Raw genomic sequence first — 17,857 nt, 5'->3', positions numbered from 1 at the left:
CGCCCCGGGCCCCGCCTCCGGCCTGGGCGCGCCGGGCTCCGCCTGCAGGGGGCGCTGCGGCTCGCACAGTCAGCGCCTGCGGGGAGCGACCCGGGGGGGTGGGAGTCCCGCGTCTCGGGGCTCGAGGCGGCGGCGGGGCAGGGCTGGGCGGGGTTCCGGCGCCCGCAGCGGCCGAGCTAGGCTCCGGGGCGGAGCGCGACCACTCCAGCCACAGTCCCGGGTGACTCCGTCGGTGACGCCGGGCGCGTTCCTTCCTCTTCCTCTCGCCGCTCCGGCTCCGCCTTCCCTTCCCTCCGCCCAACTCTCCGAAGCTGAGCCGCCGCCGCCGCCGCCGCCGCCGCCGCCGCCCGCAGCGCCGTCATGTCGGCCCCCGCCGGGTCCCCTCATCCGGCCGCCAGCTCCCGGATCCCGCCCAAGCTTTGCGGAGCCGCCGCCTCTGGTGCCGCCGCGCCCGCGGGCCCGGGCCCGGGGCCTCACCAGCAGAACGGTGAGGAGGGCGGCCGGGGCGGAGCGCGGGGCCTAGTGCTGGCTGGGCAGCCTGCGCGGCCGGATCGGGCGGGGCGGGCGGGAGGGCGGTGGGAGAGGGGGCGGCTGCCGGGGCAGGGGGTGGGGGGCGGCACGCGGCGGGGGGCGGCACGCGGCGGGGGCCGGCCCCGGGGGATTTGGGGGGGCTGGGGGGAGGGGCGCCCCGGCGCGGGGGCCGGCCCGGAGAATCGGGGAGCAGGGCTGTCTCTGTAGTGTGACCCCGGGCCCGAAACCACGGGGGCGAGTAGGGGCCGTAGAAAGGGGGGAGACCAGACACCGCGTGGAATCCCCTTTATCCAGCCCGGGCGCAGGGGAGTTTCCCCGGGCGACCCCTTCGCCCAGATACCCGGCGAAAAGCCGAGGCCGCAGAGTGCGTGGTCCGGGGAAGGCTGGTGTAGCCATGGAGCTGGGAGGGTTGTGCCCTTCCTGTCTCCGGAAAATTGCTCTGATTTCTGAGGCCCGGCGAGCACGCTGCCTGGAAGGGAACTTAAGTTAGTGCCCAAGTTTGTAGACAAAGGGTGTAAAGATGCAACGCAAGTGTAACTGTAACCCTGACCCAGTTCGGCCTCAAGATCTGTCATTGCTGCTGCGGCCGCTACTCGAGCGTTTGGAGTTTGCTGGTCGTGTTTGAAAGAGAGCAGGTGTCAAACGGATTTAAACGAATACTTTTAGATCTGGGTGGTTTTTTCCCTCCCCCCCCCCAGCTTCACTTTCAAAAACACAAAAACGTGCCAGAGTTGGCCCTGTTTGAGGCAAGGCCTTCCTACCGGCAGCAGCCAATGCACCGTGAAAGCGCTTTCATACTAAGGTCGTGGGCTTTGGGGATGCGCGAGTTTCAGCTGAAAAATGATCGGCTCTAGGATATCCATACCCTCATCTTGAGATTTGGAATGTTCGTGGCTGGGGCCGGGAGAGAGGGGGCCTCCCTTTATAGACGATCACAATTTAGATGAGAACTCTCGAAAGTGATGGACTGAATACTTCAGAAGAATATGTCTGGTTCTCTGTAAAAGAGAACAAGGTCTGCTGGTACTCTAAAAATGGTTGTTGGATTGACCTATTTTATCCAATCTGTGAAATGAAAACTTACTGGACTTTATAAACCAGTTCAGCCAGCATCTAATTTTTATAACTGATACTTTTCAAGCTTGCAGTTTATCGTTTATCCTGAGAACCAGAAGTTGAATTTTTTTCATAAGTCAAACGTGATGGCTTAGCCTTATCCTTTGGATCAGCCATACTTGTCAGTATGACATGCTTTACTTTCACTGGTCATTGTTTACTCTGTGGGTTTTGAATGTGAACAGAGTAGTAGGTTTTGTACTTCTGTCCTGAACATACATGAAGATATTATTTGTGAGCAGTTTTTGTTCTTGTAAACTTGATATAAATTCTTGTTTTTGTTTTGTTTTTAGAATAGCTTTGTGTGTGTGGAGGAACTAGAACATGATAATTTAGGAAGCGATCCCAAGTCTTTTAGAATATTTTAAATCCATGTTTAATAGTGATCCAAGGATTGTGTCTTGATTTTCTGAGTATGTATTGTTGTCTTAGTGTACAGTTTTTAAAGTGGCAAGTATTTACCTCAGCCTTACAAATTTTGTGAACACTCAAGGAATGGCAGGATATCAGTTGTAATCAGGCTGTTAAATATGTAAAAACAAATCAGTTAATACATTTAGAAGCCAAAAATAGATGATGCTTGATTTCTAGTGTTTATAATCGTTACTTTGACATAATTCATTTCAACATCTGTTGCGTGCTTGCCAGTTGGGGACTCAAGGTTAGCCTAGTAGAAAAGACAGAATCCCTGCCTTTCTCGTAAATTGACATGTATTTTGGTGACATTTGAATTGGTTATGACCTTGAGGGATTTGACAGGGATGGATAGGAGAGGAGGGCTGTCTCAAGGGCATGAACAGAAGTCTCAAAATTTAGAAACTAAGAGGCAGAAAGGGTGTTGGGTGAGAGGGAAAATGCAAGGCATTAAAGCTGAAAAGAATACCTAAAAGGGGCCAAGTTACAGAAAGGCCTTAAATGCTAAGGAATTTAGAAATTAAGATAAAGAACTAGAGTTAATTTTTGTTTGTTTGTATTTGTAAAAGTAAGTAGCTTACGTAGGTAAATAACAAGATCAAATCTGTTTTTGTTTGTTAATCTTAGAAAAAAGTAATTTTTGCTATATGGTATTTGGCACCCATAGATAACGATTAAGCAGTCATTCCGGTTTGTGGTTGATTCTTTAGCCCCACGTAAACTAGTTTGCCTTTTAATATATCTCTGTGGAATTCCAGCACGGTGAAAAAGAAATAGGTCAGAAGTATGAGTTTGAAGCATCACAGAAGACAGAGTTGTAAAACTGGAATGGTACTTCGAGATCACTTAGTTTAGCGGTTATCAAACATTTTTAAAAACAGATTTGTTTTCCTGCAGAGCCCTGCTATAGAAATCAGAAAAAAGCAGAGCTGTTGTGGTTAAAATAGAGGTGGAGGTCCAGGTGTTTTGGGAACAGAGTCTGTAAAACACCTAGTTCACTTTTCTAATTGAACAGATCCAGAAAGTTTTGGGTGGGTGTTTTTCACCAATGCCTGTCTCCTGTTCACTACTGTATATTCAGGGCCTAGAACAAGTTATAGTCTCGTTAAACATTTGTTAAATGAATTCTAATACAGTCTTCCTAGTTCCAAGTCCAATCTCTTTCTATTAACAGACTCTAAGAAGTCTCTTATTAGAAACTTTGACATTGGAAAGGGTAGGGAGGCAGAAACCGGGACTTCATTATTACTTTTCCTTATTTTCTATGTTTAATTGTTAACATGCTTTCCCCCATTTATTTGAAGATAGAATTTGACTTCTTTGAGTCTTTGAAATATTTCTTTTTAAACTTCCTTCCTTGGAGTTATATTTCTGTACTTCAGTTTTTCATTGAGCACCATATGGGCGGTTTAGAATTATTTGTATTTTCATATGAAGTATTAGTTGAATATTTTTCAACTTTTACTCTGCCTTTTGAGAGTCCTTCCAAAACTGAGTCCTCAAACAAGGGAAGATTGAGTGAATAATATCCTGGTAATGATGGCATAACCCCATAATTTCCCCCAATCGACTTAAATTGAAAGAGGTCTTTTTAGAATTTTTGGGGGCGGTGGGTCACCCAAATTTACCAATAAAACACTGCTTTTTAATTCTACTTTTAGGAAGCAAGTGGTGCTCATTTTCAAATGAAAATGTGTTTTCTTCCTTCCATGTGCCTTTTCCAACAATGATACTACTGGCAGTTTTATCATTTTAATTGTTAATAATGCAAGGAAGATGAGATAGTAATGGGAATTATGAGAATTCGTTATGGAAGCTATAAATAAATATACCATTCACCCAGCAATACTGTCTGGTAGGTTATAGGAAACCCTTCAACTTTGAGAGCACATGCAAAATTTAAAATGATACAAATCTCCCTAGTGTGTCTGAAGTAAGTTTCTTTTGATCAGAGCAGTATCTGTGTCTCAGGTTTCTAGTCTTCCTTTCTAGCTAACCAGAAGCATCAAGGCCTCTCATGAAGATACTGCCATGGTATAATATAGCTTTCTGCACACATAATTTCCCCCTAAGTTGATTAATAGATATCTCAAGGATCTTAAAAAATATATAAACAAGTGTCTTTTATCTGGATTCAGTTTTTATTGTTGTTGCTGTATTGCTTTGGTTATTTTTATTGTATTTTCATTCCCATGCCACTCCCTCCCCCTTAGTTTCTGAGGTTATATCTGTACTAATTTTTGTAAATCATATTCATTGCTACTGATCCTAGTATTTCAGCTAACTTCCATCTTTCTGATTCATCTGTAAACCCTGAAGTATTTATTAGATGCTAAAGATGTTGAAATAGAACAGATTTTGAGCCAATCTTCAGCAGACTTTCCTAGAAATGAGAGCATCTTCACAGTCAGCACTGCGTGTTAGAGCAGATCATGTTATATTCAGCCCTGGGGAAGCCACTATTATTTCCAGTAGGCTAAGCATCCTCAGAATTGTCAGAAAGTGTGGGCTAGTGAAAAGGCTGTAGGCTCTGTTACAGCCCAGGGTTTTGTGGAGAAAATTACTTAACATCTGTGGACTTCAGGGGATAATAATACCTTCCTCATAGGGTTGTTGAGAAGATTACATTAAATGTGGTACTATTTTTTAAAGTACCTGGTGCTTAGCAAAATGAGACGCTTAGCAAATGAGGGTCCCCTTCATTTCATTTCCTTCAAAATACCAGGATATAAATTCTTCATGTGGCAGATAACCATGTTGAGTTTTCCTCATCACATTCTGTGGCAGCATGCAGTAGGCACTCAATGGAGTAAGTGAACTTCGCTATTATTTTCTTACACTCCCTCCCACGAATCTGCTCTTGGAAGGTTTCCTCTAATAGACCACTACCTCAGCTAGCTGGTTTGCGGGAAGGGGGGTTTCATCGGTTTTAAGTTTTCTAAAATTGTGTGCTGAAAGCTGCCTGTAAGAGGAACTGAGGAAAAAGCGGATGAAGTAGGGAGGGGGGAGGGACTAGTAAAATGCCTTGCCTAGGCAGTGGCCAAGTCCTAACTCGCTTGTTTTTCCTAGTATTTCTGTGAAACGGGAATTGTGAAATGGGCTTTGGAACCTACAATACCTGGCTTCTTCACTACTTCCCAACTATTTGAAATTGTATGAATTAGTGACCTTTCGTGTCCCTGTTTGTTTGTTTGTAAAATGACAATAGTGGTACTTCATAGGACTTGTGAGAATTATATAAGATTATATACAGGAAAGCAAAGTACGTGGCATGTAGTAGGTTTTCAACCAATATTGGTTTTCTTTTGGCCCCTTCACTCTTAGCACTCATTATCATGACATCCAAAGAGGACAACTGATGTAGTGGCAGGAATAACCTATACTTAGTGCAGTGAGATTTCATCCAAATGGTTGCATAGGCTGTATCTGCCAGCAGTGACTGGAACAGTTACCTTTGTAGCTATTAGCCCTCCATCAGGAAGAATAATCCAGGGTAATCAGATGTGATTGGGACTCCCCATTTTTTAAATCACTGGAGTTTCTAATTGCAGATTTCTTTAGAGGTGTATGTGTGTGTATACATTTTATGCTCACTAAAAATGTATTTTAGTAATATTATTGATACTTTATTGGTAGGGGTAGTATATTCAAAATATTTAGTAATCAGTACTGTACGTACTGACCACTGAATGGATACCAGCCTTGCCCCTAGAGCAGAATTCAGACAGACTGCAGTGTGCCAGGCATTAGTCCTTTAGCCGCTAAGTCGTGAGTGGCTGTGTGGCAAGGGGCCAGCATGGTGGGGCGCAGCAGAGAGTCAGGGTCAGGACTGTGGCTGTTTACCAGCTGGTTCAGGAGCGTTTTAACAGTTTGATAAGAACGATTGTTAAAGTGCATACTGGCTGAGTATTGATGGACTTCTTGGTAACTCAGTGATGAATGAATTACCTTCTTAGATCTGATTCTCCTTCTCCCAATTAGTACGAATTGTATCTCAATAGGATAGAAGAGTTTGTACTCCGCTGACCTTTCATTATCTTTTAAAGATAATGAAAACTTTTCATCTGACTTTTTTAAAAAGTTGGAAATTCAATTCAGGAAAAGACTAATGAAACAAAAATACATTAAAAATGTTGCTTCTCTGTGGGATTGGGGGGGGGATGAGGAAACATTAAGAGCCTATGGTTTTTTGTATAGTGACTAGACTTTCCATAAAATACTTGATTTGTAAATTTTGATTTTCATGTCGAGTTTGCTTAAAGCAGGAGTAGAATGAGTTTTCCTTTGGTGAGACTCTTATCTCTGAAAGGAGATTATGTCACTGAGGCAGATCTATCCCTTGGGTGGATCTTGTGATAATTTACTCTTGCTAAGGAGGGCATAGATGCTTACAGAAAATCAGGCTGTATCTAGCTTGTATATGATAATATCAGTCAGGCTGACCAGCTGAAACCTCTGCAGCTGTGATTAGAGTTGGGGAGATTATCCTGGATCTGGGCGGGCCTGATATAATTACAACCATCCTTATTAGAAACTGGAGGAGTCAGCCTGCAGAGAAAGTAATGTGACCATAGAGCAGAGGTTAGGATGTTGTGCTTTGAAGACGGAGGAAGGGGCCATAAGCCCAGGAATGCAGGTAACCACTAGAAGCTGAAAAAGGCAAAGAAATGGATTCTCTCCTCAGGCCTCAGAAGGAACCAGCTTTGCCCATGATACCTTGATATTAGCCCAGTGAAACTGGCTTTGGATTTCTGACTTCGAGAACTCTAAAAGAATAAATTTGTGTTATTTCAAGCCATTGAATTTGTGTAATTTGTTATACTTGCAGTAGGAAACTCATACATCTGGTAAGAAGGGAAGAAAAAGTGGCAGTGTCAAAACACTTTAGATGTAATGAAATACAGTAGGTTTTTACTTTCCTTTTGTTTCAAATGTTCTTGTACTTGAACTACTACAGAGTAGAAAGTGTAGAATGCCAAGGTAAAAAAAAAGTCAGACTTGTATATTTGTTCTCATAGTAGCGTATAAATGACTTTACATAGTGGAAGCTATTAAGTTTTGAATTCTTTCTCTTTCAGTATCATATAGTTCTTGTTGATAATTGTGGTGAGGTAAACGCCTGATACAGAAATATTTGAGGATTATTTACGGGGCTTAATTTTTTTCAAAATATAGTAATGGATTCCATGAGCCAGTCACTATCCAAGCCTTAAGGATATGATAGAGCTGAGAGCAAACTAGGCCCAAGTTTTTCACTTACAGAGTGTATACTTAGAGTTCCATGTGGAAAGCGCTGTCCAAAATACTGTAGTACAGCATTAAGCAGGCATCCACTTGTAGGGTTAGAGAATGTTTTCTAGAGGAAGAGCTGAGCTGAGAACTGAAGAATGAGTAGGAGTTGGTCAGATGAAGGGGGTAGAGGGAGTTTTTCAAGTTTCCAGGTAGAGGGAAGAGACTGTGTGAACAGTCAGGGGTGCACAAGCATGACTTGAGAAAAATTTTCTATGGTAAGAGTGTGGAATAGTGATTTTCAGCCTTTTCACACTCATGGCTACTTTAGTGCCAGAGTTTTTGGTGGCATTATTTTTTTTTTTAATTTATTTATTATTTGGCTGCGTTGGGTCTTCGTTGCTGTGCACGGGCTCTCTCTAGTTGCAGTGAGTGGGGGCTGCTCTTGGTTGCGGTGCGCGGGCTTCTCACTGCGGTGGCTTCTCTTGTTGCGGAGCACGGGCTCTAGGCGCTCAGGCTTCAGTAGTTGTGGCTTACAGGCGCTAGAGAGCAGGCTCAGTAGTTGTGGCACACAGGCTTAGTTGCTCCGCGGCATGTGGGATCTTCCCGGACCAGGACTCGAACCCATGTCCCGTGCATTGGCAGGCGGATTCTTAACCACTGCGTTTGGTGGCATTCTTGAAGGAATTAAACTTTGAATACCTGTATTTTTAAATAGCAAGTTTCAGAAAAATATCACATAATTTACTTGATCCTGTTCAGAAGTCTTTACATGGCAACTTGACTGTTGTATTCTGCCCTAATAAACCTCTTCGATGGCCTTTTGAGGCAAAGCTCCAGCATACAACCTTACCTGATGTTGTGCTGTGGCTCCTTTGCTTTTCTTGTGGCAAGTTATACCTCTTCCTACCAGGTCAGCATTCTGTGTCACTTCATCGTAACAGTAGGCATTCTGAGTTGTAGCAGGATTACATTTTATTTATTGATCAAACTTTGGCGGACCCACGTGAGGACTCGCAGTATATTAAGGTATACCTGTAGGAGATCATTGTGAGAAGGAGGAGTGGTGAGCAATGAGTTGGGAGAGGTAAGCAGGGGTCAGATCATGAAGGGTCTTTGCATTGGTTTTCTCTTTGCTGATGTAACAAATTGCCACAAACTGGTGGCTTAAAACAACATGAATTCATCTTCTGTAGGTTAGAAGTCTAACTGGGCTAAAATCAAGGTGTCATTAGGGCTGCATTCACTTCTAGAGGCTCTAGGCAAAGGCAAAGGTCTTTTCCAGCTTCTAGAGGCTACCCACATTCCTTGGCTTGTGGCCCACTCTTTCCATCTTCAAAGCCAGCAACATTGCATCTCTCAGAGGAGTCTTCTGTAGTCACATCTCCCTCTGACTCTCTTCTGCTTCCCTCTGCCACTTTTAAGGACTCTCATGATTACACTGAGCTCACCTGGATTATCAAGGATACTCTCCCTCTTCTAAGGTCAGCTGATTAACAACCCTAATGCTATCTGTAACCTTATCTCCCCTTTGCCATGTAACCTAGCATATTCACAGGTTCCAGGGATTAGGAAATGGACATATGGGATGAAGGAGGGATTATTCTGTCTTCCACTATCTTACAGGCCATGTTAAAGAATTTGAATTCTTCCTTGATGGCAAGGAAAACCGTTAGAAAGCTTTAAACAAGGAAGTAACAATCAGATTTGTTTTTTAGGAAAACCACTCTGGTGGCTATGTTTGGTGTAGTCATTTGTTTCAAAAATTTTGTCAATCAATTTAGTAGGTCGTTTCCAGCACTTTTTTCATTGATGGTTTAAAAACTTGTTATTTTGCAATAATTTTAGATTTGCAGAAGTGATACACAGTACGGAAAATGCAATAACCTTCACTTAGCTTCCTCTAAAGTCTTAACATCTTCCTCTCATGATTTACCATCTTATAAAACTATGGTACCTTTATCAAAACTAGGAAATTAACATTGGTGAAATACAATTAACTAAACAACAGATTTTTATTTACATTTCACCAGTTTTTCCGCTAATTTTTTTTTCTGTTCCTGGATCCAATCCAGGATATCATGTTGCATTTAGTTGTCGTGTTGCCTTAGTCTCCTCTGGTCTATGACAATTTCTTAGTCTTTTTTTGTTTTTTAGGACCTTGACAGTACTGGTAAGTTATTTTGTAGATAGTTCCTCACTTTGGGTTTGCTGATGCTTTCTCATGATTAGACTGGGGTTATGATTTTTTTAGGAAGAATACCCAGAGGTTGAAGTGCCCTTATCATGTCATATCAGAGGTTACATGATATCAGTTTGTTTTATTACTGGTCATGTTAACCTTGGGCGCTTGATTGAAGAGATGTCTTAGTTTGGGCTACTATGACAAAATACCATAGACTAGGAGGCTTAAATCACAGACATTTATTTTCTCAGTTTTAGAGGCTGGCAGTTCAAGATCAGGGTGCCAGCATAGTTGGGTTCTGGTGAAGACCCTCTTCGTGGCTTGTAGACCTCCACCTTCTCGCTGTGAGCTCAAATGGTTTTCTTCTTACAAGGATACTGATTCTTCATGAGGGTCCTACCCTCGTGACCTAATCTAAACCTAATTACTTCCCCAAAGCCCCACCTCTTAATACCTTCAAATTGGGGGTTAGGGCTTCATATGGATTTGGAGGGGGACACATTCAGGCCAGATTCCTCCACTGTAAAATTACTGTTTTTTATTTTTTCCTGCTCTGTTGGGAGCAACTCACTTAACTCAAGCCTACATTCAACAGAAAGGGCGTTATGTTCCACCTCCTGGAGTGAGGTGTATCAAATAATTTGTGGGCATATGTTAAAATCACCACAGTAATTAATAAACATTCTTAGGGAGATACTTTGAAGTTACTATCCTGTCTCTGCTTAAAATTTCATGTGCTAATTTTAGCATTCCTCAGTCGCTCTTGCCTGTGGTTATTATTACTGTGGCATTCTAATGGAGATTTTCTTTTTCCCTCATTCTTTCTACATATATTATTTGGAATTTTTCTGTAAGGAAGACTTGCCCCCTTTTCTCCCATCTTAAAATTTATTCAGTCATTTATATTATTATGGGCTTAAGAATATTTATTTTATTCTTTGGATTATAAGCCAATACTATCATTATTTAAAATTTTTACTCAAATTGTTACAGCTTTGGCCATTGGGAGCTCTTTCAGTTTGGCTGTTGTGTCCTGGCCACCATCCTTTTGTTTTTTGAGCACTTCCTTACTTTCTGGCACTAGCAGGTGCTCCATCGTTTACTTGCCCTATGGCAGCACCAGAGTCTGCTCTTTGTCCAAGGAGCCCTGGTTCCTTTTGTTGGGACATGGTGTTAAGAAACCAAAAACTGGGCCTTGGATATGCTCATTGCTACTGTGGTGTCACTGTTTCTAGGCTGTCTCAGCAGACAGAGCTAGGGGATATATATGTATACGAACCCAAGTATGTAAACCTATTTATATAATTATATCCGTTGCTTATTTATCTGTATGTATATTACCTAAATATCCTTCTATTAGGTTATCATACATTTGTAATAAAGTTAGACTGATTTGTCACAGTCTGCATTCCATCCTAGATTTTCTCAACATCTGGTTGATTTTTTACAAAAATTTGCATGTAGTAAATTTCATTCATTCTTTGTAGTGTACAGCTCTATGGGTTTTGACGAATGCATGTATGTAGTCAAATATCAACCACCACAATACTATTCAGAACAGTTCCATCACCATAAAAAAAAATGTCTTCATGCAGTCCCTTTGTAGTTAACAGCTCTCCCTTCCACAAATCCTGGTAAGCATTGCTATTCTCCTTCACCTTTTCCAGAGTGTTGTATAAATGGAACCATAAAATATATCATCTTTTGGGTCTGGTTTCTTTCACCATGTTCATCTATGCTGTTGCATGAAACAATGTTCTTTTCCCTTTTATTGCTGCATAGTATTCTATTATATGTATAAACAGGATTGTTTATCCATTCCTCCGTTGTTGAATATCTTGGTTGTTTCCAGTTTTTGGTGATCGTGAATAAAGCTGTTATAAACATTCAGGCACTGGGTTTGTGTGAATACTAGTTTTCAGGTCACTTAGGTAAATATGTAGGAGTGGGACTGCTGGGTCAAATGGTAAGTATATGTTTAACCTTTTATAAGAAACAGCCAAACCATTTTCCAAGGTGGGTGTACTATTTTGCATTCCCTCCAACAATAAATTAGAGTTTCTGTTAAACTATATCTTTGCCAACATTTGATATTTTCAGGGTTTTTGTTTCAGTCATTCTAATGAGTGTATAGAGATATCTCATTGGGGTTTTAATTTGCATTTCTCTGACTAATGATGAGCATATTTGCATACATTTGCCATCCATATATCTTCTTTGGTGATTATCTTTTCAGATCTTTAACCAGTTTTTGGTTGGGTTGTCTGTTTTCTTGCTGTTGAATTTTAAGAGTCCTTAATATATTCTGAATTCAAGTTCGTTACTGAGCATGTGATTTGCAAATATTTTCTCCTAGTCTGCTACTTGTCTTTTAATCCTCGTAGTGTTTTTTGCAGAGCAAAAGTTTTTAATTTGATTAAGTTCACTTTTTCAATATTTCATGCTTTTAGTGTCATAGGTAAGAACTTACTGCTAAACCTATATTCATCTAGATATTCTTCTGTATTTTCTCCTATAAGTTTTAAAATTTTCCATTAAATCTATGATTCGTTTTGACTTAATATTTGTTTAAGATCTGAGATATGTGTTGAGATTCATTTTTTTTGCATATGGACTATGCATTAATTGAAAAGTACCATCAATTGAAAAGACTGTCTTTCCTCCATTGAATTGCCGTGGCACCATTGTCAAAAAATCAGTTGACTGTGTTTTTGTGGCTCTATTTTTATTATTTTCTGTATGTCTAGCCTTTCGTCTGGACCACACTTTCTTGATTATTGTTGTATATAAGGTCTTGAAATTGGGTAATGCGAATCCTCCAACTGTTCTTTTTCAAAGTTTTTTGTTTGTTTTTTGCTGTTTTAGTATCTTTGCCTTTTCCTAGAAATTTTAGAATCGGCTTGTTGATATCCATAAAAAATCCTTCATATATTTTTATTGGTATTGTTTGAATCTAAAGATCAAAATTGAGATAATTTACATCTTAATGTCAAGTCTTCCAGTCCACAAACATGGTATATCATTCCATATCCTTGATTTCTTTCATCAGTGTTTTGTAGTTTTCTACATATAGATCCTTCGCATATTTCATTAGATTTGTATTTTAAGTACTACCTTTTGTGTGTGTGCTATTATAAATAGTATTTTGGTTTTAGAATCTGAATTCTGAATTTTTAAAAACAGTAATTGCTGTTCTAGTTGCTATTAGTACATAATAAATTACAACAAAACAGTGGTTAAGGAACCATTTTATTATGCTCACAGACTGTGTTGAACTAAGACTTTGAACAGGGCATGGCAGAGATGGCTTTGCTCTGGGATGTCTAGGGCCTCAGCGGGGAAGACTTAAAATGATTTTGATGGCTGGAGATTGGGATGATCTTGAAGGCTTATTTATTCACACATCTGGCACTTAGACTAGAATAACTCAGAGACTCGGACTTCAAACCAGAGTCCCTAGTGGTGACCTCTCTATGTGATTTGGCTTCCTCAGACCATGACAGCTGTGGAGTAAATGGATTTCTTACGGAGTTGCTTAGGGATCCATATGCAGATATTCCATCAAACAATGCAGATGCTGAGTTGTCTATGACCAAGCCTGTGAAGTCACACAGCTTTGCTTCTGCCATTCTTTATTAGTGGAAGCTGTTATAAGCCTGCTCAAATTCAAGGGGAGTAGACAGATCCTACCCTTTAATCAGCAGAGTATCAAAGAGTTTGGGAACTGTGTTTTAAAACTGCCACAGATGCTAAGGCAATTATAGGAAATATAAGCAAATGAAAATGCTACTACTAGAAAAAACCTCATAATTTACAGAGTGTGTATGTGTTTTTTTTTTTTTAAGAGTATGGGTGTATATAAAAAATTCATTTGTGATATTTGCCAGGCTCAGTTTTTAGTTTATGCAGAAGAAATCAAACTTTAATACTAGTAAACCCTAAGAGAAAGTTAAGAGTTATCTAATATATTTTAAAGTTGAAGAAAAGAGAGTGCATGCCTTGTGAGGTCACAGTAAGACAAAATTTTAAAAAATATTTGCTTGTCCTAGATATCAGTTTTTTTCAATTTAAACTGATCTTTATGGTTTGTTTTGTTTTGTTTTTTCAGTGCAGGCTTTAAAAGTTTTTATTTTTTTATACAGCAGGTTCTTATTAGTCATCAATTTTATACACATCAGTGTATACATGTCAATCCCAGTTGCCCAATTCAGCACACCACCATCCCCACCCCCCCGCGGTTTTTCCCCCTTGCAAGCTTTAAAAGTTGATTTAAAATATTCAAAACAATCATTTTGCTTTCAACAAGTCTTGATTCATTTATTATTTTGATTAAATTATATTAGAAATTTGGGGGGGTACACTTGGAACATTTAGATCTTGATATAGTGTAAGGAATGGTAAGCACCAACATATAATTAGCTGTTCCTACCTTTGCATCCCCCTCTCCCCCCACAAAGTAAGTACCTTCCTTTTCTTTGATGGGCTGAAAAAGCAAATAGGATTTTTTGGGTGGGTAATTCACTTCTGATAAATTTCAGCAGATACAACGTTCCTGTTATTTTTAGAAGAATGGCATTTGAGTAGCTTGGACATGATGATGATGATTTTCCTGTTTTCAGATCATGTGGCATAGATGAACCAAATCAAATCATGAAGTGGGTAGATATTTAAACAGATTTCTCTAACTCTGACTTGGCTCTTCTCTTGATCGATAAATTTGTACCAGTGTTGGGTTTTCTGTGACTGTAATGAAGAGTAGCAAACCCTGTTTTTTTTTTTTAATTTTTATTGCAGTATAGTTGATTTACAATGTTTTATTAGTTTCAGGTGTACAGCAAAGTGAATCAGTTATATGTATATCCAGCAAATCCATTTTTTAAATATATTTAAGGAAGAGAAGGAGGAGAACATTTTACACTTTTTTTAGGCATGCTAAATTCTTCTAAATGAACTATGATCATGTAGAATATCCTGTAAGAAAAGTAAATTATATACCTAGTAAAACAGTGTTACCTGAGTTTTGGTTCTCTGTATGCTTCTTGGAAGTGTGGCCATTATTTTTTCTTTACAGCTTGATTGTGTAAGTTATGTTTGTATCTGCCATGGAGTATGTATTTAAATGACCAAAGATTAAGATTCCACTGAATTTAGTAGGAATTGAAAACAGAATAAGGAAATTATTCATATATCTTTTATAAACACATTTTCTATTTTCTATTTTTATACATTATTATGGCAAGGAATACAGTGGCACTTTCTTTGTGTCAGTGAACTTGAAACAGCTTGAAATATATATATTTTGATTATCTTTTCATTTGAGGTATGATACAGATATCTATTTCATTCCACAAGACAAGAAAATTAGATTCTAGGATAATTAAATTTGCCCTTGTAACCAAAGCTAGAATTCCATTGTTTGAGATAATTGACCTTCTTCTTGGCTAAAGAAAGCTAGCAGGATTTTAGTGTAGCGAGAGGCAGCAGCTCATTGTCTGAAAGCACGGACTTGAGCCAGATTATTTGAATCAAATCCCAGCTCTCTTACTTCCTAAGTATGTGACTGTATTGAGCAACTTAACTTTTGTGCCTCGTTTATTTTATTTATAAAGCGGTTATAATGATACTGTTTACTTCAGGGGCCTGTGAGGATTAAAGGAGTGAATATATGTAAAACATTTAGAACAGTGAGCGGCACAAAATGTAATGTTTAGTAATGTTTAGACTATTAATAAAATTACTATGAATATTATTGTTAACTTCAATGGTATTGATAAAATAAATACATTCTGTAGTGATCAAAGATAAATACATAAAAATGTAACTATTAAAAGCACTAGAGGAAAACATTGGTATATAGCTTTATAATATTGGAATGGGGCAGGCTCTACTAAGTATGATTTTAAAATTTATCAAGCATGAGAGATTTTACTATATAATAATTGAGAAACTATAGCAAGAGACAACATGAACAAAGTTAAAAGACAAACAGTAACCTGAGGGAAAATATAGACAGCACATAATAATAACATATGGTTAAATTTCTTAACATACAAGAACATTTATAAATTATTGAGGGAAGCACAATCCTGTGGGAAAAGGGCAAATAACAAAGAAAGATACCCAAATGGCTAAGGAACATTCGAAAGGATTCTGAGCATCACTCAAAGTCTAGTATTGCAAACTAAAATGTTTCTCTCTTATTAGATTGGCAAAGATTAAAATGGTACTCAGTGTTGGGAAGATGAGGCATTCTTAAGCATTACTGCTGAGCGGTATAAATTGATAGACATTTTTGGAGAGTTATTTGGCAATAATGGTCAAATTTAATAGCCCCAAAACCCTTTGAACCTCCAGTTTCACTTCTAGGAACTTACCCTGCAGATTCATCAAAGAAGTTGACTTCATAAATTAGTTCTCTCCCTGGAATAAATATTCATCAATGGGGATTTGGTAAATAATGTTATGTTTCTACAATGAAATACTATATAGATTCTTTTAGAAGAACAATGAAGTTTATATATGCTAACACAGAAAGGTATCCAGGATATATTAGGTAAAAAAAGGAAGTTGTCAAACTGTAGTATGATCTATGTCTGTTTAAATATATATGCTTATATATACATTACATATGTGTATATAAGATACGAAGGATACACAAGAAACCATTAACTGTAGCTACATCTGGGATATAGGACATAAGCTACCAGGGAGAGAAGGGGACTTGTACTTTTCACTTTATATTCTTCATTGTTTGAATTTTTTTTAACAGTGGATATATTGTTACTTTTATAATTGAAAAAAAAAAAAAAGCCTGTAAGAAAGGTTTGAATGTCTTCTATGCTAGGTATATTGTTATCTATTGCTGCATAACAAAATACCCCAAAATTATCAACTTAAAACAACAAATATTTAATCTCATAGTTTCTGAGGGACATGAAGCAGCCTAGCTGTGTGGTTCTGGTTTAGGTTCTCATGAGATTGTAGTCAGGCTGTCAGCTGGGACTCTAGTTAGATTCTACTTGGGAGGGGACCTTCAAGAAGGCAGAGGAGTAAGCCAAGGAGATCACCTTCCTCCCCACAAATACATCAAAAACACATCTACATGTGGAACAGCTCCTACAGAATACCTACTGAACGCTGGCAGAAGACCTCAGACTTCCCAAAAGGCAAGAAAATCCCCACGTACCTGGGTAGGGCAAAAGAAAAAAGAAAAAACAGACAAAAGAATAGGGACGGGACCTGCACCTCTGGGAGGGAGCCGTGAAGGAGGAAAGGTGTCCACACATTAGGAAGCCCCTTCGCGGGCGGAGACTGCGGGTGGCAGAGGCGGGAAGCTTCGGAGCCACGGAGGAGAGCTCAGCCACAGTGGTGCGGAGGGCAAAGCGGAGAGATTCCCGCACAGAGGATCGGTGCCGAGTAGCACTCACCAACCCAAGAGGCTTGTCTGCTCACCCGCCGGGGCGGGCGGGGGCTGGGAGCTGAGGCTCGGGCTTCGGTCGGATCCCAGGGAGAGGACTGGGGTTGGCGGCATGAACACAGCCTGAAGGGGCTAGTGCACCACAGCTAGCCAGGAGGGAGTCCTGGAAAAAGTCTGGACCTGCGTAAGAGGCAAGAGACCATTGTTTCGGGGTGCGCAAGGAGAGGGGATTCCTTCCCTGTCTGCCCACAGAAAGCAGAGCACCACCTAAAGAAGCTCCAGAGATGGGCATGAGCCGCGGCTCTCAGCTCGGACCCCAGAGACGGGCATGAAATGCTAAGGCTGCTGCTGCCGCCACCAAGAATCCTGTGTGCAAGCACAGGTCACTGTCCACACCTTGCCCCCAGGAGCCAGTGCAGCCCGCCACTGCCAGGGTCCTGTGATCCAGGGACAACTTCCCTGGGAGAACACATAGCATGCCTCAGGCTGTTGCAACGTCTCGCCAGCCTCTGCCACCGCAGGCTCACCCCGCATTCCAATTATAACTACCATAACCCTCCTTCCCCCCAGCATGAATGAGCAACAGCCCCCTAATCAGCCGCTGCTTTAACCCCATCCTGTCTGGGAGGGAACAGATGCCTGAGGGCGACCTACATGCAGAGGTGGGGCCAAAACCAAAGCTGAGCCCCAGGAACTGTGTGAACAAAGGAGAAAGGGAAATCTCTCCGTGCGGCCTGAGGAGCAATGGATTAAATCCCCGCAATCAACTTGATGTACCCTGCATCTGTGGAATACCTGAATAGACAGTGAATCATCCCTAAATTGAGGCGGTGGACTTTGGGAGCACCTGTAGACTTGGGGTTTGCTGTCTGCGACTGATTTGTTTCTGATTTTTATGTTTATCTGAGTACAATTTTTAGCGCTTGTTATCATCGGTGGATTTGTTTATTGGTTCTCTTTTTTTA

At 40.5% G+C, this 17,857-nt stretch overlaps 1 protein-coding gene across 6 annotated transcripts in view; it reads left to right on the top strand.

Moving 5' to 3' along the window:
• Nucleotides 1–289: 289 nt before the first annotated feature.
• The window catches only part of SEC24B (SEC24 homolog B, COPII coat complex component), a 91,446-nt gene continuing 73,878 nt past the window's right edge, over nt 290–17,857 (top strand). For all 6 annotated transcript variants that reach the window (XR_009701007.1, XM_061191163.1, XM_061191165.1 and 3 more), the window contains exon 1: nt 290–487. Coding sequence is in view for 5 of the 6 variants with exons in the window: in XM_061191163.1 (XP_061047146.1) it covers nt 361–487 (127 nt within the window). In the remaining variant the exon portion in view is untranslated. The remainder of the gene's footprint in view (nt 488–17,857) is intronic.

This window comes from Eubalaena glacialis, chromosome 5 (genome assembly GCF_028564815.1).
Source record: "Eubalaena glacialis isolate mEubGla1 chromosome 5, mEubGla1.1.hap2.+ XY, whole genome shotgun sequence".
NCBI lineage: Eukaryota > Metazoa > Chordata > Mammalia > Artiodactyla > Balaenidae > Eubalaena > Eubalaena glacialis.
Note: the sequence above shows the minus strand (reverse complement) of the source record. Positions and strands in the feature narration are given on the sequence as shown.